This window comes from Dioscorea cayenensis, chromosome 5 (genome assembly GCF_009730915.1).
Source record: "Dioscorea cayenensis subsp. rotundata cultivar TDr96_F1 chromosome 5, TDr96_F1_v2_PseudoChromosome.rev07_lg8_w22 25.fasta, whole genome shotgun sequence".
In the NCBI taxonomy this organism is placed as follows: domain Eukaryota; kingdom Viridiplantae; phylum Streptophyta; class Magnoliopsida; order Dioscoreales; family Dioscoreaceae; genus Dioscorea; species Dioscorea cayenensis.
Genome location: NC_052475.1, coordinates 29,656,393 through 29,681,754, shown reverse-complemented (window position 1 = coordinate 29,681,754; position 25,362 = coordinate 29,656,393). Strand labels below are relative to the sequence as shown.

The 25,362-nt window shown below is 31.5% G+C and overlaps 3 protein-coding genes across 9 annotated transcripts; 1 reads left to right on the top strand and 2 right to left on the bottom strand.

The window, feature by feature from the left end:
* Nucleotides 1-396: 396 nt before the first annotated feature.
* LOC120260840 (protein NEGATIVE GRAVITROPIC RESPONSE OF ROOTS) lies at nt 397-2,478 on the bottom strand. Of its 6 annotated transcripts, none has more exons than XM_039268414.1 (6): nt 2,249-2,414; nt 1,769-1,856; nt 1,080-1,648; nt 703-919; nt 554-600; nt 404-463 (listed from the first exon to the last, which is right to left on the bottom strand). In XM_039268414.1, exons 1-5 carry the CDS (start codon nt 2,288-2,290, stop codon nt 581-583), a joined length of 936 nt encoding a protein of 311 aa, XP_039124348.1. In that variant the 5' UTR covers nt 2,291-2,414; the 3' UTR covers nt 404-463; nt 554-580. The 6 variants fall into 6 exon arrangements, with proteins under 6 accessions (XP_039124346.1, XP_039124348.1, XP_039124347.1 ...); XM_039268413.1 differs by having other exon boundaries at nt 559-600; XM_039268412.1 differs by lacking the exon at nt 554-600 and having other exon boundaries at nt 397-463.
* Nucleotides 2,479-11,480: 9,002 nt separating this feature from the next.
* On the bottom strand, nt 11,481-19,208 carry LOC120262187 (inter-alpha-trypsin inhibitor heavy chain H3). 2 transcript variants are annotated; one of them, XM_039270263.1, is made up of 13 exons: nt 18,677-19,207; nt 17,912-18,064; nt 17,601-17,813; nt 17,420-17,509; nt 17,102-17,218; nt 16,420-16,704; nt 16,044-16,200; nt 15,335-15,412; nt 14,171-14,271; nt 13,522-13,689; nt 13,028-13,102; nt 12,379-12,474; nt 11,481-12,017 (listed from the first exon to the last, which is right to left on the bottom strand). In XM_039270263.1, exons 1-13 carry the CDS (start codon nt 19,064-19,066, stop codon nt 11,688-11,690), a joined length of 2,253 nt encoding a protein of 750 aa, XP_039126197.1. In that variant the 5' UTR covers nt 19,067-19,207; the 3' UTR covers nt 11,481-11,687. The 2 variants fall into 2 exon arrangements, with proteins under 2 accessions (XP_039126197.1, XP_039126198.1); XM_039270264.1 differs by lacking the exons at nt 17,102-17,218; nt 17,420-17,509 and having other exon boundaries at nt 18,677-19,208.
* A 2,265-nt stretch (nt 19,209-21,473) lies between these two features.
* On the top strand, nt 21,474-25,278 carry LOC120262474 (proteasome subunit alpha type-6). Its single transcript, XM_039270596.1, has 9 exons — nt 21,474-21,655; nt 21,767-21,861; nt 21,966-22,047; nt 22,231-22,327; nt 23,317-23,375; nt 23,524-23,606; nt 23,836-23,931; nt 24,632-24,691; nt 24,961-25,278. The coding sequence occupies exons 1-9, from the start codon at nt 21,580-21,582 to the stop codon at nt 25,051-25,053; spliced, it is 741 nt and encodes a 246-aa protein (XP_039126530.1). The 5' UTR covers nt 21,474-21,579; the 3' UTR covers nt 25,054-25,278.
* The last annotated feature ends 84 nt before the right edge of the window (nt 25,279-25,362 follow it).

Below are 25,362 nucleotides of genomic sequence, written 5' to 3'. Positions count from 1 at the left end.
AAATTTTTCCTTTATTTAAATCCAAATTTTACCATTTTTCACTATTTTTTACTTTTTATCATATACTGATGTTAGGTTATGTTATGTAGTAATTTTCACAAGTACTGCACAATAAAGAGCTGGTTATGTTATGTAGTAATTTTCCTTAAACAGTTGCCTAGCCTGTTTCTTCACATTTTCCCAATTTGTGTGTGTGTGTGTGTGTGTGAGAGAGAGAGAGAGAGAGCTATTGTTCATTGTTTATACAGCAAATACAAATTCAGTAAACAATATCTATTAATTCTAATCTTTTAATGTGATTGAAAACACACAAAAACTCCTCAACATGGATTACTCCATTTGGAGTAGAAATGGAGTGTGTTATTATTCTAAGAAAGCATGCACCATCATGACCAATTTTTTTTTTTGATCCATTTAGTTCTTGAAGCTAGCTATCTGAATCAAAGCAACTCCAAAAATATGCCTGCAATTTAATAAATTGTTCAGAGATTAATGTCCAAATTAATAACATATAGTAATTGAATTCAAATCTACAGTTCCCAAGAAGTACAACCTCACCTAACAAAATAATATTTCTTCTTCATATCTCAAGAACAATAACTGAAAACAAGAGAACAAAAATATGCATAATGAGTATCATATCAATCATGTTAATGTTGCTGCTGGTGATCATAAGTTAAAAATGAGATAATAGAAACTTACATTCAGAATCAGTTTTCACCCATTTAGATCCTTCTTCTTCTTCTTCTTCTTCCTGTCCTTGTTGTTGTTGTTGTTGATCTTCATCTTCTCCTTCTTCATGCTCATCCCTTGGTTTGCATCTTTTCTCACTGGGTTTCTTGTTTAAGTACTTCTTTACTGAAGTTGTTGGGGTAGAACTTTGTGGGTATGTCTTCTTGTGTAGCATCATCCTTAATATCTAACAAGAATAATTAATATTGTCAAAGATCATCAAAATAGTGTCTACAAAAACATGTTCATTAATTAGCACATTGTTTTACATCTATAAATTAATGTGCATGTATATATATATATATATATATATATATATATATATATATATATTTGTAGATATATACCTTCTCAACCTTTGACTCAGGAACAGTGTCTCTTACGTTAGGAATGGGTGGTAAGCCTCTTTGACAGGCAAACAACTTCATCAGAAGAAACTTGATGGATCTTCGCTTAATTCCCTTTCTGTTATCAGTTAAAATGTCTCTTGCTTTGCTCAAAATGATCTTGCTTTTTGGTGAAAGATAACTTTCTTCTTCAGCATTAATGTTGCTTAAATGATCATGATTATGATCATGATCATAAGCTACTGTATCAAGTTCCAAACTCAAAGGGCAGTTTAGAAATCTATTGAGTGGGAGATTAGAACCATCTAATTTGCTGGATTTTGGTTGGAGTGTGTATAGTTTTGTGAGTTCTTTTTGAAGATTGCTTGCATCATCAACTGTGAAATCCAGCAATTCAAGTGAAGAAGATGCTGAGTTTTTGGAGGAGTCTATTGTGAGTGTATCATCTTCTTTTGAGTCACCTTCTGAAGAAGAACATCTTTCTTGGTTTTCTTTGAATCCATTGGTGCCAAATGTCCCTATTGCTAGCAATGCTTGTGGCCAATCACTGAATTCTTCTTTCCTATCATCTATGTATCATTTAAAAATTCAGAAAATTTTCAGAAATACAGTATTATTGAAAGCTATACCATTCAATACATGGGTTTAAGATTATATTCAAGCTTTCTGGAAGAAGAAGGATTACTTACAGTGAAAAGATGAAGAAAAGTTAACCGGGTTGTTGAGTGTCTTCTTATGTTGTTTTCCATTGAGCTTGTTGTGCACCCAGTTGAGGATCTACACATCAAAGTTTATCCTTTAATTTGAGACATGCATGTTTAACACTTGAAAGATAATTATATATATATATATATATATATATATACTTTGAGATCCAATTAATGTTTTTGTGAGTCTGTGTATGTAGGTCCTTACACTGATGATTTCCATTAGAATTGAGAACTTAATTTGGAAAACCAAGTAGTTCTATATATGATAAAAATCATAAAATCTAAGACCTCAAGTTGTTTAATTTGTGGTCCTTAAACTTGAAGTTTTCCAAGAGAACTGAGAGCTTCTTAGACTTAAGAAAATGATTAACTAATGAAGTATATATATAAAGACAAAGAATAAACAAAGAAGAAAAGCATTAGATACTAAAGAAACAACAAAGAAAAACTAATGCACACTTCTTTATCAAGTTGTCTAATGGTTGTGGTCCTTATTCTCATGTCTTCAAATAGCTAGAACTTAGAGCTTCCCTGAGAAACAAGAACAAGCACTAGATACTAAAGAAACTATGCATAGAACTTCTTTCTCTCACTCTCCCCAAGTAGTGATCAACTTGCTTGTGGTCCTCACCTTCATGTCTTTCAAAAGAAATGAGAAGTTCTGAAACTTTAGAAAGAGAGAAAGAGAGAGAGATAAAAGAAAGGGACAGAAGTTGCTATCAAGACCCTTTTGGCCAATGTGAGCAAAGAGAGACTTTAAATAGACCAGTGGAAGTGAGTTAGGCCACAGAAATCCATGGCTAAGTGCTAAGTGACTTGTGTGAGTGAGTGCCTTCCAAGTTTCAAGTTCCTAAGCACCAAATCCTTTGCAACTACAGCTCTTCTTGTCCCCCTCCCTACTAGATTAGATGCTCTCTCTCTCTCTCACACACTCTCTCTTCTTGTCTTTTTCTTTCTTCTCATTGGTTCTCATTTTATTTTTATTTTTATATTTTTGGATTGTTCTATCATTCATTGACACATATTTGATATGGCTTTCAATTTTATAGTGTGTGTGTGTGTGTGTGAGTGACTAGACCTCATCTTTTGGATGTCTTTCAGTTGATTTTATTTAGTTAATAATATTTTAATGATGCATAATTTCTCTAAATTTGACATATCATTGTTTTTTTAAACTATGCTTGCAATCTTTCTTTCATTTTTAATATTTCATCAAATTTTGGTCTTATTATTATTATTATTATTATTTTTATATAAAATTTTAATGAGAGCAAATACTACTTACTTATAATTTAATTATTTGCAAAAAAAAATTTAAAATTTTGGGAAGATCATTCTATGTTGGTTGAAGAAAATTAAGCTAAGCATATATCCAAAAGACTTTTTAAAAATATTATTATTATTATTATTATTATTATTATTATTATTACTATTGATGCACTACTATTTTTTATTAAAAGAACGGTTCTTATAATGTAAGAATTTAAAGAAGAATAAATTGATGAGTTAGGACACTTCCTTTTATTCTTCCAATCAAATCCTTCCTTAGAGAATCGTCTTATATTATTAGTGTCAAAGCTAAAGGTCTAATTTTAATCTATTTTCTAACTCATAAATGTCTTTATTTGTTGTTATCACTTGTGTACTTCGCTGCACTATTTTTTATCTTTTTCTTTAAAAAAATTCATAATTTTAAAAATGATAGAAAAATTTTCCCTCGATAAGAAGAGCACAATCGATCGTTTGGTCCCTATCGACACAACATTCTCTGTAAAGTGTTTGCCCCCTTCCGAAAAATGAGTTTAAACTCAAAAAAACTCGCATGGTGGATGACACAAATATTATAAAATTCAGTTTCTCCCATGTGTCTATCTTGACTTATGACATACGAGGTATTTTATGTATTTTGACGTTAGGCTGCAACATTTGCATTATCCATATTTATTAAAAAAAAATAAAAATAAAACATGGTCTCATAAAATAGAAATTAAGTGACTAAGTGAGCATCTGTCGGTTGTGATTGATATTTTTTTATGAGATTTGATTGTAAAAATTGTTTTTATGTATTCCAACTAATATTTATTGAAATAATTAACAACTTAAGAAACATATAACTAATGATAATTCTGGGGACAATTGTACAAGTTTTAGGTAGGATGATTTTGATGTTTGATTTTCCAAATAATGATTTAGAGACAAAAAATCAATTATAAATAAGTAATATAAAATATAAATTAGCTCTTGTGGTAAAGTGTTAAGAATAACTTAAATTCACTTTTTAAGTAATAATTCAACCTTTTATCACAAAAAAAAAAAAAAATCAACTATAAAAATAGTGCATGTCATGAGATCAAAGTTTATTTTAAAATTTGTTTATACTTATTTACTATTTAGTGCCTAATTTCCCTTGTTTAGACAATATATATGCATATAATTTTATTCAAAAATCAGGAAAAAAAAGCTTTTTATAGTGTTATATATCTTAAGACTCGTCATAATACTAATTAACTCAGTCTCATGTGCAAAACAAGATAGATAAATATCAATATGAGAATCTTATGATGACTTTCTCTTAATTCATTATATTAAAATCTTAAATGTTGTCCTCTATAACAATATGAATATTTTTAAATAGACTTTTGCACCATGTTAAAGATTCCAAGCTCATATTAATTCTAGAAAGCCAATATATGAAGGGATACCCTAGCTATATATATATGCATAATCTTAGGTATTATGTCCAAGGACATAACAACAACTCAAATAAGAATATCAATTGAAATGTATCTATTTAAATAGAACAAGAAATGGGCATTCATGTGCAACATTATTCACATACTACTCATCTAAAGTCCTGCCAAGGTTCCACCATTCCTCTCAAAGCACTAGGCATAGTATTAATAGGAAGGACTCAAGAGGGACCATGTTACCCTAATAATTAGTGGCATAAAAAAAATCTAATTTCCTTTGGTTAATAACAACATGGGGTTTTTTTTTAACTAAAAAATAACAACATTTCATTCCAATAATAATACTAATATTATTGCATTTTTTTTTAACATGAAATAAGAAATAGATGACAGTAATAATAAATCGTTACTTTAATCTATTTGAGGTCAACTATATGCATTTTTTTTTTTCATATGACTCTATCAAGGGTCAATAGACTAATTAAGTTAAGTATAATCATATCATTATATAAAGTTTATATCAGATATTAGATTTTTTTTTTTTTACAATATTTCATCCAGATTTTTTATTATGGCATCTACAAGTCATTTAAAAAAAAAATCATTGTGTTAAATAATTAACAGTCAACAATTATTATTATTTTTTTAACATAATGGACAAACCACCTCATGAGCATACTCTTTTTCTGTTTGAGTTAAGGTCAACATGTCTGTTGAGTAATACAGAAACACTATAAATAAAAAATCTTACGTCAATTAATTAAAAGATTGTTAGTAACAATTAAATTTTCATCAAAACAGTCTTCACAATTATGTTTTAAGAGTAGGAAAAAAACAAACAGCTCATTAAATTATTTGGACGAATATAATTCGACCTATGGAAAGATCTAAGAAAACCTAAATGTTGCTAGAGATTTAAGCAAATCGGAAATAGTGCCATTGGAAAGAGAGCAAGGGTAGTCAGAAGGCCAATAGGATGCCCCTCAACAACCCTACCAGAAACTCTAGATCACCAAACACAACTACAATGAGATCAAATCCCTCTCACTTCTCTCCTTTTTAACTTATAAGCACCAATCCCTTTAGCTTTTGGTCTCACTCCAATTAGCTACGTACTATACTAAACCAGCAAGGAACCTCACAGGAAACAAACTAGTCACAAGCCAAGCAAACTCCATGCAATTATTGTAATAGAAACAGCTTCCTAGTTATAAATAATTATTCATGCTTGGTTTTTACCATGCATTAGTACTTACATATATAATATAGGGTACATGTAATGTAGGAACGTCCCAGTTATGAACTTTAGGGATGTCACATATGGTTATGATTTTTTTTTTCCTCTATTTCTATATAGAAACGGGTGCAAATGAAGTTAAACGGTTGTGATTCATTTTATTACTTTTGTGGTTTAAGATGAGAATATTGTGTTTTTTTTTTATATGCAATTATTTTAATCCTCTGTATACCACTATTTTATTGTGCACAGTTTTAAACATTATATATTAGTTTGGCACTGTTTATAGTACTGTTTACCTGTGTTGTTTGGAGTGTAACTATTAAAGTTACTGTTTACTTAAATGGATAGTTTGAAATATTTGAATTTTAATCAAATTGCTAATCGACAAACACCCTTAGATTTGTTATCTAATAACCTTTGAGAGGGATTTTGAATTCAGTAGATTCAAAATCTATAAACATCTTAACCCAAGGTTATTGAACTAGTAGCCAATAATCTTCTTTCTTTTTCTTCTTTTTTTTTCTAAATACTAACTCCATTTGTTTGCTCTCTTTTATTTTTTCGTCTATGTGAACGTTTTATGAATGCTCGTGGATGACATATAATAATGTATATTTATATATACACGGTAGGATATATGCCTCATTATCATTTACAATGCGATTGGGTTTGGTGTTAAAAAAGAAAAAAAAAATTTGTTGAAGATAATTGTAATGCTTTATACATGGTAATTTTCATGGATAGTTGATTACATAATTTTTTTTCGTTTTATTAAGTTATTACTGTGTTAGGGTTTGTGACTTAAATTCTTTTTAACCTTATTTGAAAAATATAACTTATTTGATTTTTCAAATTATGAGACATTTTTAGGATAATAGTTTAAAGAATTTAGGCTATAAAACCATACCCAACAAATAACAAAGTCAAGCCATGACCTAAACTTAATTTAGGACAAGTTGATTTTTAATTGACCTAATGCCAATTTAAATATATTTTAAGGTTTTATTATAATAAAAAGGATGATTTTACCAAATTAAACCACTACCATTATACTCAATTTTTAACATAATAGAATCTTCTTCTATTTTTTTCTATCTCTTTTTTTTATTTTTTTATTTTAGGTTTTTCATTATTTTCATGATTTTTTTTTTCATTATTACAGTTATAATATATATCAAATTTCCTCCCAAGAATATAAGTTATATTGTATCAGCAAATAATTTATCATGTAATGATTTTTAAAGAATAAACATCAACTGTATACATTCTTAAAATTATTGTTCTCCAAAGATATTTGATGATAATCACTAGATGTTGATCTAATAGGTAATACTTATATAAAAAATTGTGAAAAATTACTGATTTTTACTTTTCATAATTACTATTAATCACTATTTAATATTATTTGGTACTGTATATAAATAATGGTAGTCATTGCCTCTTTTATATATATATATATATATATAGAAGATGAAAATATCAAAATAAAAGTGATCTAGCTCACATGAAAGATATATTACAAGATACTCATCTTGTTTGCCATCCAAATGGCTCCATCTTCTAACAAACCAATCCCACATTTTGATTCTTGTTACCACCCAAATTAATATGAGAAGTGATTGAGCTGTTGGCCTAACTATTTTATTTTATTTTTTAATAAATTTTTATTGCCCTTGAATCTGGTGCAACTCTCATAATCCCCAATTATATATATACACACACAAACACTAACTTTATATATAATAAATAATAATAATTGCACCCCCATCACTAGATGCAAAATCCCAAGAACCAAAAAATTTTAATAGAGACATAACTTATGCTTCACTAAACCAACTGGTAAGGAACCTTAAAAATGTTATTAATTACTTAATACGAGATTAGATTGTAATTAGCGAGGTGCATTGGAATTAATCCACACAGTATCAACAGATGTCACGACATTATTGTGATCTAATAATCGCTGGTTTCCCTGTCTGACACGTGTGTTCTACGAGATGGATTAATTTAATTATGGTGATTAGTGTGCAATTAGATTAATTAAGCACATCAAAGACTGAGTTTTAAGTTGCGTTTGGTTCAAGATATTAGAATTTGATATATTTTTTTCTAGTAAAATATGAATGTGTGATTATTATAACAGTAATGTCAACAATTATTGATGTGGAATTGCTTTATTTACAACTTTGCAAAAAGTATTATTTATCCTTGGCTTAATGGGGGATTCTAAGTGGTTCTTTAGCAATGATTGTTGATTGGTAAATGTACTATTTTGCTACTAGAGTTAAATTTCTTGTGACAACCAATAATAAGTTATTAGTTCCAATTATTTGATGTCAGGATGAAATTTTTTTTCCATGTTATTTTATCAAAAGTTAAAAGAGTTGATAAATAAAAAATAAATATATTATTTTATAAAATTTCTACTTAATACTCATGAGATCTATCTTTTTTTTTTTACGACGTTTTATATGAAGGACTTCCATCTTTTTTATAGGGTATCTACTAGTCGTTTAAGTTTAAGGTGTGTCTGTGTCATTTTAATTTATTTTTTTTAATTTATCAGTTTTAGATATTATTTTTAATTTATTTTGAATAAATTCATTTATTAATCAGTTTTTTCGAGTAAACTAAACCCAAAACAGTGGCGGGAAGTAGGATGATGAAAATATGAAGAGGAGATATGGGTGTGTGAGTTGAAAGAAAAAGATTCTAGTGTTTGGCCACATGTTAATGTCTAAACATGAGTTGGATAGGATCCAATAAGAGAGCAAGCATGCTTTGTCTTGAAAAGGATAGGGAGAACAAAGCTGTCAAGACAAACATGTCATTGCTTCTGATGGGATCAGGACATGCTGTCTCATCACCTATACCTCTCTTCCCACCTCAATTTGTTTCTAAATTATATATATTATATATATATATAATCGCATCATCTACGAACATTTGTAGATTTTAAAATCTACAAATATTCATCATAATCGTTGGGTTCAAATCCAACAATCTTAATCATCATAAAATTCATAGATAATATATATATATATATATGAAATCGCGTCATCTACAAACATTCGTAGATTTTAAAATCTATAAATATTCATGATCATTAGGTTCAAAAGGTTTATATATATATATGAAATCGCGTCATCTATGAACATTTGTAGATTTTAAAATCTACAAATATTCATGATGATTATTGGGTTCAAATCTAACAATTTTGATCATCACTGCTACAGCCGCTGAAAACTTTCATTTAGAATTGGGTTTACAAATATTTTTCTTGGACAATAGCTCCTTTTTTAAATATTTTTTAAATTGTTACTTTTCTTTCTAATCTTATTATATGTTAATTTCATATTGATATATGGATAAAAAGAATATTTTTAGTCACTTTGAGATCTGAATTAGGTGAAATATTTAAAAGTGGTTCCTGAACTATTGTTTTGGTGTATGGATCAAATTTTCTTACTTTTATTCATGGACTAAATTAATAATGAAAAAGTAGTTATTTCAAAGACTAATTTCATCACAAATTATCTTTAAAGTAGTATTTGTTGGTTAGATAGACACTTGCATCTTACACTCTTCTTCATTTTATAATCTCCTTCATTGATTAATATCGATTAATATTATATTATATTATATTATTTTTTGTTTGTAAGTTTTGAGTATAAAATGTTGTGGTTTTATTAGATTAAGATTTAATTTTTGAAATATCAAATGTAGGCAGTGTATATATTACTCTTTATTTTAGTTTTGCAATAAAAATAAAATTTCTGTTGAATTATAATTTAATTGGTTTGTATGTTATTACAGTTTCCTAATGATGATATTATTGTTAGTGTATATGTTTTTTTTTAGATGATTAATTTCATTTTTTTTAATTATTCAAATTAAAAAATTGCATAATTATTATTAAATATAACATAATCAAAACATGAAAATTTTACCTTATTAAAAAATATATTGATAACTTAAATATATTAATATGATTTAGGTATAATTTATTCAATGCATACACATTACTAATTATTAGGGTAAAACAATTAAAATGATTTAAAAACAAATTAATTAAATAATTAAAAATTCAAAAGATTGACACAAAACTAAGTTCCCAACAAACATACATAAAAAAACTATATCCATTTGTTTCCATCCATCTCACCAATCACATAATCATAATTTATTATTAACTTGTGCCTACACATCATTATTTATTTTTATGGAACATTCACAAAAATATATATTCATTTTTTTATCTTTTCAACCAAACACATAATTATAGTAATTTTTTATTTTGTACTTGCACAAAATTATTTATTTTCATTGATCTGATAAAAAAATTACATCTTCCATCTTGTAAGCATAAAGAACTTCATGACATTAAAATCCTATTGGGTGGCAAGCTAGACTTTCTAGAAGCAAGAGAAATTAATTAATTAATTAATTAAGTTTTCACATGTAACCTGCTTGAACTTTTGAGAATCAAGGCACATTATTTAATTATTCATTGGGATGCATGTTGACTTAGGGTTTGTAAGTCAAGAGAAATATAAGTATTTGTCAACGTAACAAGGTCCATATTTAAAGGACCAATGTGCATTGGGGCTTAAATTACTGACTTGCTAAAAAAAGATAAAAACAAAGCACATGGTTTGTAATAATGTTATTGGTTATTCTTGATCTTATCCATTTTTGTACTAACATTTTTTTATGAAAAAAAATTAATTTTTATCGATTTAGAAGGACAAAAAAATACTCGATAAATGGTGCAAATAAAAAAAAAAAAAAGGAGAGAACTTGTTGACAAGCACCCCCTCAATTAAAAGGGTGTCAAAAAAGACAGATAACGGCAGAGATGCATCAATTATAATGGTTTAACAATCCTTTAAATATTTATTATGTCGACTAACAAGCAATATAATAAAGACTTGTCATATGTACTAAAAATGATATTTTTGGGAATCATAACCCTATGATGGTAAATCTCCATAACATGCAACTTTGAAAAGATTAAGAATACCACCAACCCCACAAGGGAGTGACACTGGGACTCAATGAATAATACTTTATAGTACGAATCTACTTAACAGTGAATTTCTACATAGCTTTTGTTATTATTTTTTTAAAAAATTATAATTTAATAATATTTTTTAAAAATAATAATTTAATTCATTATAAATGCTATTTCTAAATGGAACGGAATCGTTTGTTATTATTGAGTTTTTATTATCCTCCCTTAAAATTAGTATAATTTAATATTTAGATTTTTTTTTTTTTTCACAAAGTGAACAAGTCATGTTAAGTCATGTTAGATAGATCCACATGCACAGAGTGAAATCTCTCAATACAACGATCCTCTCATCATGTGTTAGTTGAAATTAGAATCCATCTTTTTGACATAACACGAACACTCTTTGCTTTTTAATTTGTTTTAAATTGTCACATTTAGGACTAACTTATTGTTGTTGTAATAAAATATTTCTAACAGCTAAGGGAGCACATTAAAAAAGAAAATTAATTTAAATTAAAACAATTCAAAAATTATTTCAGAAAATGACAAACAAAAAAATAAAATAAAATTTTGGCCAGTGATACTAAAAGTAATTTCACTGTTTGGCGGTGGCAAGTAAAAAACTTCTATCATGTACCATGTAGCAAAATATCCCATCTTTGGTTAGCATCCAGGGGAACTTTTTTTTCATCATAAATCCATAAACAACTCAAACCTGTGAAAGAGAACCTCAAGCACAACAAATTCTAAATGAGAAATTCAAATTATCATTTTGCTTTTCAAGCCTGTACAACGTATAAAATTTTTGCACACAAACCATAAAAAGTTTGTAAAAACAATGGTGTAGACTGACTATACACATTTTCAACTCAATAATTATAATTCTTGAAGAGAAGAAAACACACTTTAATAATCAAACACTGTACAATAGGATCAATCAAGCACAAGAAAACACTAATCAGAGCCATTGCAGCAGAGGGAGCAGCATTGGAAGCAGGCGAGGCACGCGATCCCAGCGCAGAGTTGCGCCATCAAGACGACAAACTGGTCATTCAGTTTAGAACAGAAGTTAATGCAACATCTGCAGCAAGCACAGTCACATAGATCGCTGCAGCAGTCAGTAACCATGTACACTGAAGAGGCCTCCGGTGACTTTGGATTACCGAACATGACTGAGTAATTCTCGGCGGTGGCTAGTAAATCTCCGAACCCAATTCTTGTGCCCCGTGATAAATAGCGGTCCTTGGCTGCTTCTAGTTTTTCGACATTGGCTTTCTTAGGTTTCTACATGAAAAATATGATGAGTGACTATTGATATATATAAAAAAATGGGTCTCTTACCCTATCAGCTTAATCTTATGAGTTGAATTCAGGTAATATAATTTAGTTCAAATCTAACATGATAATACACTTGTTAATTGGTTCGTTTGCAAAACGGCATGTGTATTGTATATGTTTAGTTGAATCCAACAATCTCAACCAAAAAAAAAAAAATGCCACAAATAACTCCTTTCAAACTCTCCCACTATAAGACTGAAAATGGCGTGTTGGGTTTTCTGATTAAGCTTTTGCTATTTAGTTAAGAACAGAAGTGTCTGTGGACCTGATCGAAGCAAAAATATAATGCAGACAAAATAAAGATTACCTTCGCCATCATTTCTTGAATTGTTGGCCGAGTCTGGCGTAAGACAAGGTATGTGTGCTCTGATGGAATGCGACATTGCAGGCTTAATTTAATGACCTGCACAATGAATGGATTGTTGAAGGGTAGAAAACAGAAGTAAATCTAGGTTTTTTCTGTTCCATGCATTGAACTGCAAGATTGCTTAAATGCAGTTGGAACATTTTTATTATAATAACTAAAGAAAATGAGGTCTGAAATTCTTCAGTGAAGGCTTGCTCAAAATGAGTAGAAACCATCTAACAAAAATAATTCAGAATGTGATTTATCAAAATAATTCCATCTAATGGTATTAAAGGGAAACATTTCAATCAAATAAAAGCAAGCATGTTTGCCCACGTTATATATGAATTCAGAACACAACAAATAATTATAATTGTGAGGATTTAGTTTTTCTTTTTTAAAAAGAAAAGTTGATAAACCAAACTGCTTATGTTTAAGATAAAAGGATCCAAATCTCATCAAGGACAAACATCATAAAATCTTGTGCAAGTTGATGCTATCATGCCTATTTATCATTTCAAAGATAAGGATTTGATAGATCAAAGTTAATCACCACCGTGATACTATAAAAGTGTGTAGGGTACTATAGATAAGTATGATGGCAGCAAACCTTTTCTTCAAGTTGTTTACTTTCAAAAAACCATGCCTGAGCTGTCAGTTGATCAATGTGTTGCTTTGCGAATATCTGTTCAGAGTAGCATTGCAAGTTGTTAGCATCTTTCTAAATCTAACAATCTTGTACAGACTTTCCTATTTCAAGAAAGTAGAAGAAACACCCAATTCATGCAGGAAGTGCAAACTTCCTACCTAATATTTCTAGTCATTAAGAAGTAACTGAATCTCATTCCTGCATCCACTGTAGTAGGTCATATGATGAACTAAAATTCAATAAATTTAAAATATTTTAATATTTTAATGATAAATCTCTATCCCAGAATCTTTACTACATCTTTCATAAAACATTTATGTCTTCTCATGGTCTACACATGGAGAGTTGTTTCATGCCGGTGAATTGGAGAACAAAATCCACGGCAACAGACATCGAATACACAACACTACATACTACGAACTCGATAGTAGTAAAGGCAGAAAGTGAGACCTTACTCTCTCAAGAGGGATGTCCGTCTTTTGAACCTTCAAGTCAATATCAATGTCATTTAAGTTGGCCAAAATACCCTTTACTTTAATGGAATCTGGAAGCTTCCCTTGATATCTTCCGAATACAATTTGCGGACATCCAATGGATAAATCTGGAATCCGTTGAGGGTACATCTGAAAAGAATACATGAATATAGTTTTATCACAAGGAATATCAAATAATAATTATTACAGCAATACTTTAATGGTCCAGACTATACACTTACTATAACATATTTAATATAGTTGGTGCACTAGGGTCAGATCTGGCCAATGACAGTTTGATCTGACAAAGAGGCTGATCATTTCAAACCAACCGAATACCATGTAATGGTTTTGATCATTTGAAGTAAAAAACCAAGATTTCATAGCAGGTTGATAATGAAATAAAACACTGCATGGTAGGGGTTTGTAAGAGTTATAGTATTTGGATCAGCATATGTGCCCCCACCCCCACCCCCCAAAAGACTCTAGTATAGCTCTATTGTAAATAAATTTCAACTATGAGTTGTAGCTGCTGAAAAGAACCAAAAGACTCTAGTATAGCTCTATTGTAAATAAATTTCAACTATGAGTTGTAGCTGCTGAAAAGAAATCTTGTTTAGAGATAACATACCTCAAATGCATCAAGACGGTCAAAGACTTCAACCTCTATATTTGCAGTTATTGGTAAAGAAGCTCTTCTTAACCATCTTTGCATTTCGACTTCAATTGAATCTGGTCAAAAATATAGCAGCAGTCTAAATACAAAATGTTTACATCATGTTTATTAAAGGTAAAATTGCCATTGAACCATCTTTAGGTATTGTACTAATTCTATGCAAATCAACTATATACATATATACACGCACACACTACAGATTAAGGGCTTCAAAACATATGTTTCAAGAAATTTAAGTTCCCAATCTAGATAGAACATATACAGCCCCATGCTGTTAGAGATAATCCTAAAGAAAAGGCTCAAATTAACGACTCCTCTTTGATTATTAACATATTATTTCCCACAAAGAAAATCTTCTAAAGTCAACCAATTATGGATAAAGCAGTGGCTAAGTTAATATGATTTCACCAACCCAAACAACCAATTAGCGCACCAGCAAACAGAATTATCATAAAAAGAAAAGCTTGCATCCAACTACATTATATTACCTTATACTCAATAATAAATTTCACATAAAAACAAAGAAGATGGACTTTTCAGATGCACCATCTGGATTGACAAGATGATAAATTCTCATTAGCAAAGGGGCTAGGTGGAACATGAAAGCTCCTTTGAGCAGAAAGAATTATAATGAGTCCACAGGTAGAAACAAATATAGAAGAAATAAAAAGGAGGGCTATCCTTTTATTTTATTTTTTTAGGGTAAATTAACATGAGTGCAGAAATTAAAAGTACAATGTGAGGTTCAAACAGAAACGGACAAATATGACTGATCCCAATAATTCTTGTTATTCCAGTTAGGTCTCACTAGCAACCTTGAACATATTAAGCTACAATATCTACAGTGTATACAAACAATTCTTCTTTGATCCATTTAATAGTAATTGTAGCTCCATTAAACTCCCTTCAGACAACTAGTTCTAACTAGCATCAGCAATCCGCTAAATATAATCAAAACTCAATCCCTCTATAAATCAGAAGTAAAAGCGTGTTAAGGGAATTTCAGTTGTGAAAATATTTCCGAACAATATGTAACGTCAAATTTATGTCATTAGCTATCACAATAAAATTCCAGCCAACTTTGTAAGTCCTTACAAGTAATGAACGCATACAACTAACCTGGATCATGAGCAGCACCATAGAGGCCCCTGCTAATCGATGCCAGCAGTCGCAAGAAATAATGGTTGCAGTATGAACCTGACATGACATGACTTAGAATGAGAAATGCACCAATTTCAAAATAGCAGAGGCACCACATTTGAAGTTCAGATAAATTAACATCTGAGAATATCTCTGAAAAAAGAGTCATAAAGAGCTCGGTGTAGTTCAAGTAATTGCCAACGTGACATCAAACCTCTGTATAGAGATGCCAGATGACAGAATGATTGGAGTTCAGAAGGAAAGGAAGGATCTGGAGAAGATTTATGACCATTTTCATTTCCTCCCTGAGCATAAATTACATGTAAGAGGTTTATAAATTGAACAAAATTTCATTGATTTTGGATTCCATTAACACCAACTCACCCTCAACCTCTACAACATGCACATTATTGCATGGGGAAGAATGGCAGAATGTCACCACAAGTTTGCCAACCAGAAAAATTTAAGAAAAAGGTAAAATTAGCTGACAGCTATATGAGAATCCTTTCAGAAACAAGTTTTAAGGCATTAAAAAGAAGCCTGGCCATTACAAAATAAAACAAACTGCTAATCAGTTCACACACATGCACATTGGTGCACCCACACACACAGAGAGATATATTGCATGGTCGAATTATACCCGTTGTCTAGCTTTGAAAAAAAAAAATATCATGAACAAGATTTTTACCTATACCAAAAGTAGAAATTCGAGGGGAAATGTGTAGATGAGTTGTCACGTGAACTCTCATAGAATTACAAATGTTCCGTTCATCCTCAACACATCCATCAGTAATGAGAAAGATATGTGGAAGTAATTCTCGAGAGTTCGATAGCAAACTTATTGCCTGATGGAAACACCAAAAAAAAATTATCTCTAAATGCACAAAAAAAAGTCTCTTGGGTCTAAATCACATCAACACTAATTTAGAATAGAAGAAATGTATAATGATAATGAAGCCTGAATACTCAGGATCCAAAGCGACAGTTGCCACGGTTGTGATTTGCAAATCAGCACAAGAAAATAAAGAAACAAAATAATTTGTTTCTTATGAATAAGGACACACCTTGTTCAATGACTCTGAGAGTAAAAGTTTTGTGATGTGTGCCTCATCTTCTGAAACTAAATTTTTGCTTATCCACAGATTTGCCTCTTCTACCGCTTCCTTCGTGGCAAGCTCCAAAGATGATGAGAACAGATGCATATCTTCATTGAAAGCTATGATGTCAAAGTAGTCCCCCGGAGTAAGCTCTAAGAGAGCTTTATATAGGACTTTTTTCACCATTTCAAGAGGATTTTCTCGCATACTTCCACTTATATCAACAACAAAAATTACTTCCTTCTTGAATACCTATTACATAAATCAAATCAGATAAGGAGCATTTAGCATCAATCTGAATAGCATTATTAGCCATAGAAATGACTATATTCTAAAGTAATTTGGCTGAAAATGTCTATAATTTGCATGCCTACAAATATTTTATACACCTGCATCAAAACTGTTTTAAGCTGAACAGCAAATTCGTCACAGACAAAGAAGAAAGGATGAAGGATGCAGTTTACATATCTTAAAATATTTATGAGGTATTAAAAGACCTTGGCCAGTAGTTCAGGAGAAAGATACGACACCTCCTTTAAACACCAAGTAACTAAGTTCAATGTAAAGAGAACCAACTCATGTATAGCCTTTGATAAGATTATACTCATGTCTAAAAGCAACAAAAACAAAGACAGAATGGAGTGTTTGCCTTGGTATTCAAAAAATTTCCAGGGAAAAGATATAGGCAGAACATCTCTCTTTGATCAGAGTCATGCATTGATGGAGATTGTGTGTGCACACCTCCAAATATGTCACTTGAGTAAACCTGTAGGCACACAGTTGTAGGAAATATGATTAAATTATGCAAAATATGTAGCTTGCTATTTTTGTTGTTTTAATTTTGAACACTTGAAGCAAGTCTTCTATCAGATATACACGTTCAGCCTTTCTCTGCTCTCAGTTGGTTATGGATTAAGATTTTAATCATAAGAATTGTCTGGGTGTAGGTGTCAGTGAATAGACTTACACTATATGAAAAAGAAAAATTTTTGCGTGACCAATGATCAACATCTGCTTCATACAGGAAAGACAACTTCCCCATGTGACGTGCTTTTTCCTATTAAGTAGCAAAAACTCACACAATTGAAAAAAAGTTGTAATAATCAATCCTAGTCAGAAATTCTCTAATGCATAACAAGAATGCTCACCTTCAAAGGATGGTTGGGATCTTGGCACAGAACCTCCTTGTCAGCCGCGGTATTCACATTGAAGAGTATCTTTTCTCGTTTTGGGAGGATCTTTGTGATAGGAGTAACATATTCCGGAAACTTAAATGGAATTGTTATAGAGAACTGGCCATGCATATATGACAATTTCTGTGACCAGGAGACATTGAGATAGATTTCAGATCCCCCATCAACCTTCAGCAAAAAAAAAAGGCAAAAAAGAACTCAGTTATCTTCACTCGAGATTGACTAGAAAAAACATAAAAGAACACAAAACATGATAAGTTAATTACCAGAGGTACCGTGAAAGAAAAAAACTGGGGTTTTAAAAAGCCACCATCTTCAAGTTTTGAAACCTTCTCCTCATTGTGATCTCCCTCTGGTTGGATCACCTGAGTAGAGTATGACCTTCCTCCAACATCTGCCTCAACACCTAGAATTGAACCCTGTTACTCAAACATGGTGAGCATGACGTTCTGTCTTTAACTTCACTGCAGTCTTACAATCTAAAAGCACCCACAATACATTAAAACATCAAAATTTTAAAACAAAAAAGCTAAAGAAAAATAACTGAGATTCCATTAATTTTCATTAGTTACAAAAAGGTAAAAAAAACAAAAACAAAAACACTTGCACTGATTCCACATTGCCGAACAATCAATATAAAAGCAAACAAATTTAAAGCAGCCACCAAAAAATCAGAAAAATACATATAAAGAAGGCAATAAAACCTCACAATACTCGCATTCCTCTTATCCTTATCAATAGAGCGGGAAGATACCTCAAATAATACCCCAAAAAAAAAAAAAAAGAATAAAATATATGGAAACAAAGAACACCATTCACGCTCGAGGAACCAATGTTATGATTGTTATCCTTCCAAATAAACTTAAAAACTATCAAAATAAATAAATTAATCAACAGCAGCAGCAGCAGCAGAACATATTCACCCAGAAAGATCAAAAACCCAGCCAACGCTTAAAAATTTTCAATGTTCACAAAACCACAGCAAAAAGTAAGAGAAAAAACACAAATTTAAACGAAACCTCAAGCCCTACCTGCTCTCCCATCGGGATGACAACCCTGCAATCGCAACTCTTGCTCCCCATCACACAATGAACACGCCACCGTCCCCGCAAGGTCACCAGGGCCACATCCATATAGCTCTCAATCTCCATCCCAACCTCCTTCATCTGCAGCGGTATCAGCGCCGGGGGATCGCATCGCCCATGCACGTAGGGCTGGTAACTAGGCAAATCAGGGTTGTCAACGATCTCAGGATGCAAGATCACCGCATAGACCATCGGCGCCGTGGGAACTAGCTCTGAAACCTCCGGCGAGCTTCGAGCCATGAGCTGGCTGTGCGGTCCAACCTGCGGCTTGCCGAAGTAGACCCGCTTGGAGAGCTTCAAGCCCCGCTGAACCGCCGCAGTGAAGTCCTCGTCCATTCTCCGACGTCAGGCCGGGATCTCGCCGCCGTGACGTAGAGCACCAAGCTCGCCGGAGACGGAGGAGAGCGTGACAAAAAGCGTGGGAAAATGGAATCGCTTTTAATTAATTCTTGCCCGTTAGGCTACGCTACGCAGCGGTGAGAATAAGAAATCCGTCACCCTCTCGTTTCCCTATCTAAACTTATTCTCTTATTCTTTACTTGGGAATATATATATATATATATTTTTTTTTGGAAAAAAGATTGAGTGCTTGATGGGATAAAGATATGAATCATTTTCTCAGATTATATATTATTATGTATATTTAAAAACTCGTAAAAATGAATTAAATTTATATTTACTGATAAAATTGGGCTCAATTTATTGATTAAAAAAATGGACTAAATTTGGTTAAAATATGTGTTTCGAAAAATATAGATTTTGAGTTTATTTTTAACAAATATTAATAATCTTTAGATATTTATCACAATAATCTAATGACTCGTGGATAAATGTACAATATGTGACAATGATGATGTACTATTAAATTATTTAATAATTTTCTGTGTATGTTTATTTATAATATTAAATCAAAAAATATTATTTTTTGGATATATTTTTAAATATTATTTATTAGTTTTAAAAATAATTATTTATATAAAAATATAAATCCCCTAAAATGCGTTTGATATATATATATATGATTCTATAAACAAAAAATAATGATTCAGAGTAGGTTTAACTGCTATACAGGTCCCTGTAATTGTGTACTTTCTGCCTTTTTAGTCCTTGCAATATTTTTAGGTACAATTAAGTCCTTGTATTTAGTCAAATTAGGTCATTCTAGTCCGTGGTGTAGATGGGTAAGTGTAAATTGTAATGATTTAATTGTACCTAAAAATATTATTGCGGATTAGAATGACCAACTCGACCAAATATGAGGACTTAATTGTATCTAAAAATATTAGAAGGACTAAAAAGACAGAAAATACATAATTATAGGGACATGTACGGCAATTAAACCTTCAAAGTACAATCTAATAACCGAGCAAATATAAAATAATGCACTTAACAAATAAAAATAAAAACCAATGCAATATTAGAGGATAAGCCCAGTCAAATAATTTTAAATAAATGTATTTATAAATATAACTAAATTTTATGAAAAAAATAATAATAATAATTATGGATAGCCTTTGACTCTTGAGTTCATGATGGAGTTCAAGACATCAAGAGAATTCACTGGTATATGATCTGGACTTAATCAAGAAGGTTGGAACTTGGAAGTGTCTTTGACTCTTGAGGTTGAATTGTAACTATGTGTTGTAACTAAGTCAATATCAACAGTAGGTGAGTCTGAGTTACAACATAATTATAATAACGTTTTTAAATTTAAAATTTAATAATATTGTGGGCTCGATTATGTAATAATTATCACAGAACCAGGAGGTGAGATTGAGTTACAACATAATTATAATAGCGTTGTTAAATTTAAAAAAATAATAATACTGTAGATTCAATTATATAATAACTACCACAGAATTAAAATGTGACTCATTTTTAACTATAGTTTATAAATTTTGTTCTTTTATTTATTATATAATATAAGGATAGATCGATAATTGTATTAAAAAATTGTTAAGTTATTAAATTAAGATAATCCAATGAATAAGAATGAGTCACAATACTATCATATTTAGCACGGAACCGGATCGGGCGATCATTTCTTAAATTTAAAAAATATTAAATTTAAATATTGCTGAGGATTAAAAAAACTAAGCAACTACTTAAAAATTAATTTAGATATGTTAGTGTTGAACTTCAAATTATCGGTTGATTATTTAAAAACTAGTAGGCCCACCCATTAACAGAGTGAACAAATGAATTATAATAAAAGAATTTATTTAATTTTCTAAAGTCATTACCCGGTTTGGGAAGTAACACCGGCGGTGAGCTTACCATGGGCACATGATCGCCAATTAGTTTTATCACAAAAAGCGTAGAGATAACGATTGGGCACCGGAAAGGGCACTATGATGTGAAGTTGTTTTCAATACTGAAATGACGGATTTAACCTTGTTTTTTTTGTGCCGAAAGGGTATAGAAGTAATTTAAGATAGGTAGAGTTGAGTTTATAAAATTTGGAAAGAAACATCGGCCTCGGGATGTGTTTACTGATAGGGAACATCTGAACCGTTGATACATTAGCGAAGTTTGTGAAGCCTCGCGATATGCAACAGATTTGCTGATAATGGAGTTAGAATAATAATAATAATAAAAAAAAAGTTCCTAATTGAGAAGTGGGAGCTAATTATAAATTTCTATAGGGGGTTTTTAACAAATGATACCATCCTAAGATAAATAAGGAAAAAGTTCAGGGGGTTATCTGAAAAATGATTTTTTTTTTTTTTTCTTTTCTTCTCTTTGCTCTTACTTGGAGCGCAGGCTAAAAACTCAACTCGTTCTTCTTCAATACCTCGAGACCTCCATTCTCCAATTGAAAACCCTAGGTCTTGATCGAAGGAGGAGTGATGAGCCGTGGAACCGGAGCTGGATACGATCGTCACATCACGATCTTCTCCCCAGAGGGCCGCCTCTACCAAGTTGGTAAGCCCTAGATCTCAAAATTCGCCGATCCGATTCCAATCGACCTAGTTTTGGGGGGATTTTAGGGTTTTGCATTTTATTTTCTATGTATTTTGGTGGTTTTTTTCTCAGAATATGCGTTCAAAGCTGTGAAGGCATCTGGGATCACATCCATCGGGGTCCGTGGGAAGGATTCTGTGTGCGTTGTTACCCAGAAGAAGGTCCCGGTGAGTATGCATCTTCGTGTTTCTCATCGGAAATTTGTGTGTGTGTATATGTTTTTGTGTGTTTTAATCTATTAGGGTTTTGTTGTGAAACAAAATTGATGCAGGATAAGCTGTTGGATCAGACCAGTGTGTCTCATCTCTTCCCCATCACAAAATACCTTGGATTGCTCGCCACTGGGATGACAGGTTTATCATGATTTCCTGTAGATTTTTTTTAGTGATTTGGTTCAGTTTGCTTTTTTTTGAACTTCTTTTTTTTCCTGTGGAGTTAACCCTGCTTTGAATCATTGTCTTACAAAGGATGAAATTTTTGCACTAAATTTGATGTCATATTGGCATTGCTGAGACCTTTTACTTTGATGATTTTAGCCGATGCAAGGTCTTTGGTGCATCAAGCTAGGAATGAAGCTGCAGAGTTTCGTTTCAAGTGGGGTTATGAGATGCCTGTGGATGTACTGGCAAAGTGGTATGGTTACTAAGATCTTTGTTGTCAGCTTCAGCCATATTCTTTGTCTGTAGTAATTTTATTCTCCATAAATGGATATATTTATATGCTAGACATTCTAGGTATGTTCTTGATGCTGATCTGTGTTTTGTCACTTGGCCACAGGTTTCCAACACATTGTATCTTTACAAAATTTTGTCAAAAATGCGGATTTCTTTCTTGTGGTTGCATGGTGTGATTAGAAATCTGTACATATGGAAGTTTTTGAACAAGGTTGACCTTGATTAATGTTTTCTCCAATGCTTAGAACCTATACTGTCATATCATGAAAGAGGAACTAGATTTGCATTTCACTTAATCTAACCTCGAGTTCTTGGTGAAGTTTGATGTTCAAGAGATTTAATTAAGTTTTTCACGGGAGAAAAGTTGTGATGCCTTATTTGGTTCTTTATTGTAGCGAGATGTTTTCTTCTTGATGATTTAATGATGTAGGTGATCATTTACAAATACTTATCTGTCTTATCTCTTTATTGCTATTCAGTATCACTAACCCAGGGACCACCTAAATATAACAATAAGCATATATGGTATCATGTGTGTGTGTATATATATAATATCCACATTGCTTATGTGTGCATATGATAATAGACATACTTGTTAGTCACTCCAACTGCAAATCCTTCAATTTTTATGCAACCGTGCTTAAGCATTGAGAATTTAATATGTCTAGTGTTCATACAGAAGTATGAGATCTTTGCCCATGCCCATGTTTTTTTTTAAGTTTCTGCTGTTCAACTTCTACATCCCTTTCGTTTCTTTAGTGTTTTATAACTTTTAATTACGAAATCATTCAGCTGAAAGCACTGGATTTCCTTTTTTTTTTATTTTATTTTAATGAGTTTCATTCTCATGTTTTCATTCATGTCGAAGTTTTCTTCAGAATCCTTTGAATCCCAATTTTCCATGTTTTTTTTCCAAAGCAAGGTCTAATTTCCCTAATTCACATGCAGGATAGCTGACAAATCACAAGTATACACTCAGCATGCCTACATGAGACCTCTCGGAGTTGGTCAGTGTTTTATCTATTTTCATTTAATTATTTATTTGCAAATGGTGTAATCTTCGAGCTCTAATCTAGTCTCAGGACCTATGCTTCTTTGATTTAAATCTTATACCTTTTTACCGTTCTCCTTTTGTGTTATGCTTGGATCATGAAGTGGCTATGGTCTTGGGCATTGATGAAGAAAATGGACCTCAACTCTTCAAATGTGACCCAGCTGGTCACTTTTTTGGTCACAAGGTATTCCAAATCGTAAATTGAACCACTGATTTATTCTGCATATTCTTTCTAAGAATGTGCCTGAGATGTCAGTGTGCTTTCTAGAAATTGTACTTAAAAGTAATTTCTTATGTATCAGAGCATCGTGTGTGCTCTTTGTTCATCATGAACCAACTCATACAATTCTATAATTTCAAAACTAGCATATGTCATAAAAAGTTTGTGAAGTGACTTGATTTTTTTCCAACAGGCAACAAGTGCTGGCCTGAAAGAGCAGGAGGCCATCAATTTCTTGGAAAAGAAAATGAAAAATGATCCTGCTTTCTCATATGAGGAGACTGTGCAGGTAATTGATTACTTCTTATGGAATATTTGTTGAATTGATATCAATTGGGGGAAAATGCATCAATTTGAAGATTATTCTTTAACGGATCGATGATTCTGCCATTTATATGATAAGGCTCCACAGACAGACAGTTGGAATTTGATTTTCAAGGCGGAGACATATTTCCTAATTATTTGAAATTATCTCCTTGTACATATAAATTGTACAAAAGTGATGGTGCATACATTATGCTAGGCATATATATCATGCTGTGTTTTTTTTTTCTCTTCACATTTCAAGTAGTTGATCATGTTTCACTCCCCACAATTGTGAACTTACAGCCGTTTGAAACCCGTAAATCTTGGTTGTCCCTTGTTCCAAATGATTATATGTGGTTTTATATTTATTCCTTTATTCTTTTCACATTAGAGAATACATTTGCCTTCTGTTCTTTATAAAGAGGCATACATATTAGTGCCCTTCCAGTTCAATTTTAAGTTTTGAAGTCTGCAATATTAAAATTTTTTCAAGGAGTTGCATTTGTCATAATTGTTCTTTTACATTTAATATTCCAATTTGTTCTATATTTTGCATTCTTGGTTGGTTTCTCTCACCAATATATAAAAAAAAGGTAGAAAAGAAGGATGGATAATAAATAAGAAGAGGAGAGTTTGCCAATATGAATTTTGTTCTAACTTTGGTTGCATCTCCCATCTTGTAGACTGCCATATCTGCTCTGCAATCTGTGCTTCAGGAAGACTTCAAGGCTACTGAGATTGAGGTATACTTATCTTTGTTTCAATTTACAACTCCTAAATTGAGTAAAATCTGAGTTTTTCAACTTTCTATCTCTAGCTGTGTATGGATTTAAATAAGGCATTAACCATTCCCCATGGTATACCAAACTTACCCCTCATTTAAAATTTAAATTGGTCAATGTGGGGGAAAAACAACAGTTGCCGCATTCTATTATCCATCTCTAGAACTCTTTAATAACTCAGCACCAATTCATTCATGTACCATCCCTAATTGTGGATTGGTTTTTGGCAGGTGGGAGTGGTGAGGAAAGATGCCCCACAATTTAGAGTGCTGTCAACTGAGGAGATCGATGAGCATTTAACAGCAATTAGTGAGCGAGATTGATAAGATAGCTTCATTGATTTCTGTTAGGTTTCTACTATGGACGCCTATTTTAATTATGCTCATGTTTGAACCAAGCAGCATCAAACATCATGAGAAACTTCATACGCATTCTTGGTGTTGTTTCTAAATCTCATTTCTCAATGTGTTACTTTATAATGATCTGAGGAATGTTTTTCTTCACTTTGAACAATTTGGTAATTGCACAGCACTTTAAGCATTTGTGCTCATGGAATTCTACCTGCAATCTGACTATCTAAATCTGAACTTAGAATATCAACAAAATAAACACTCTTGTGAAAAGTTTTATGT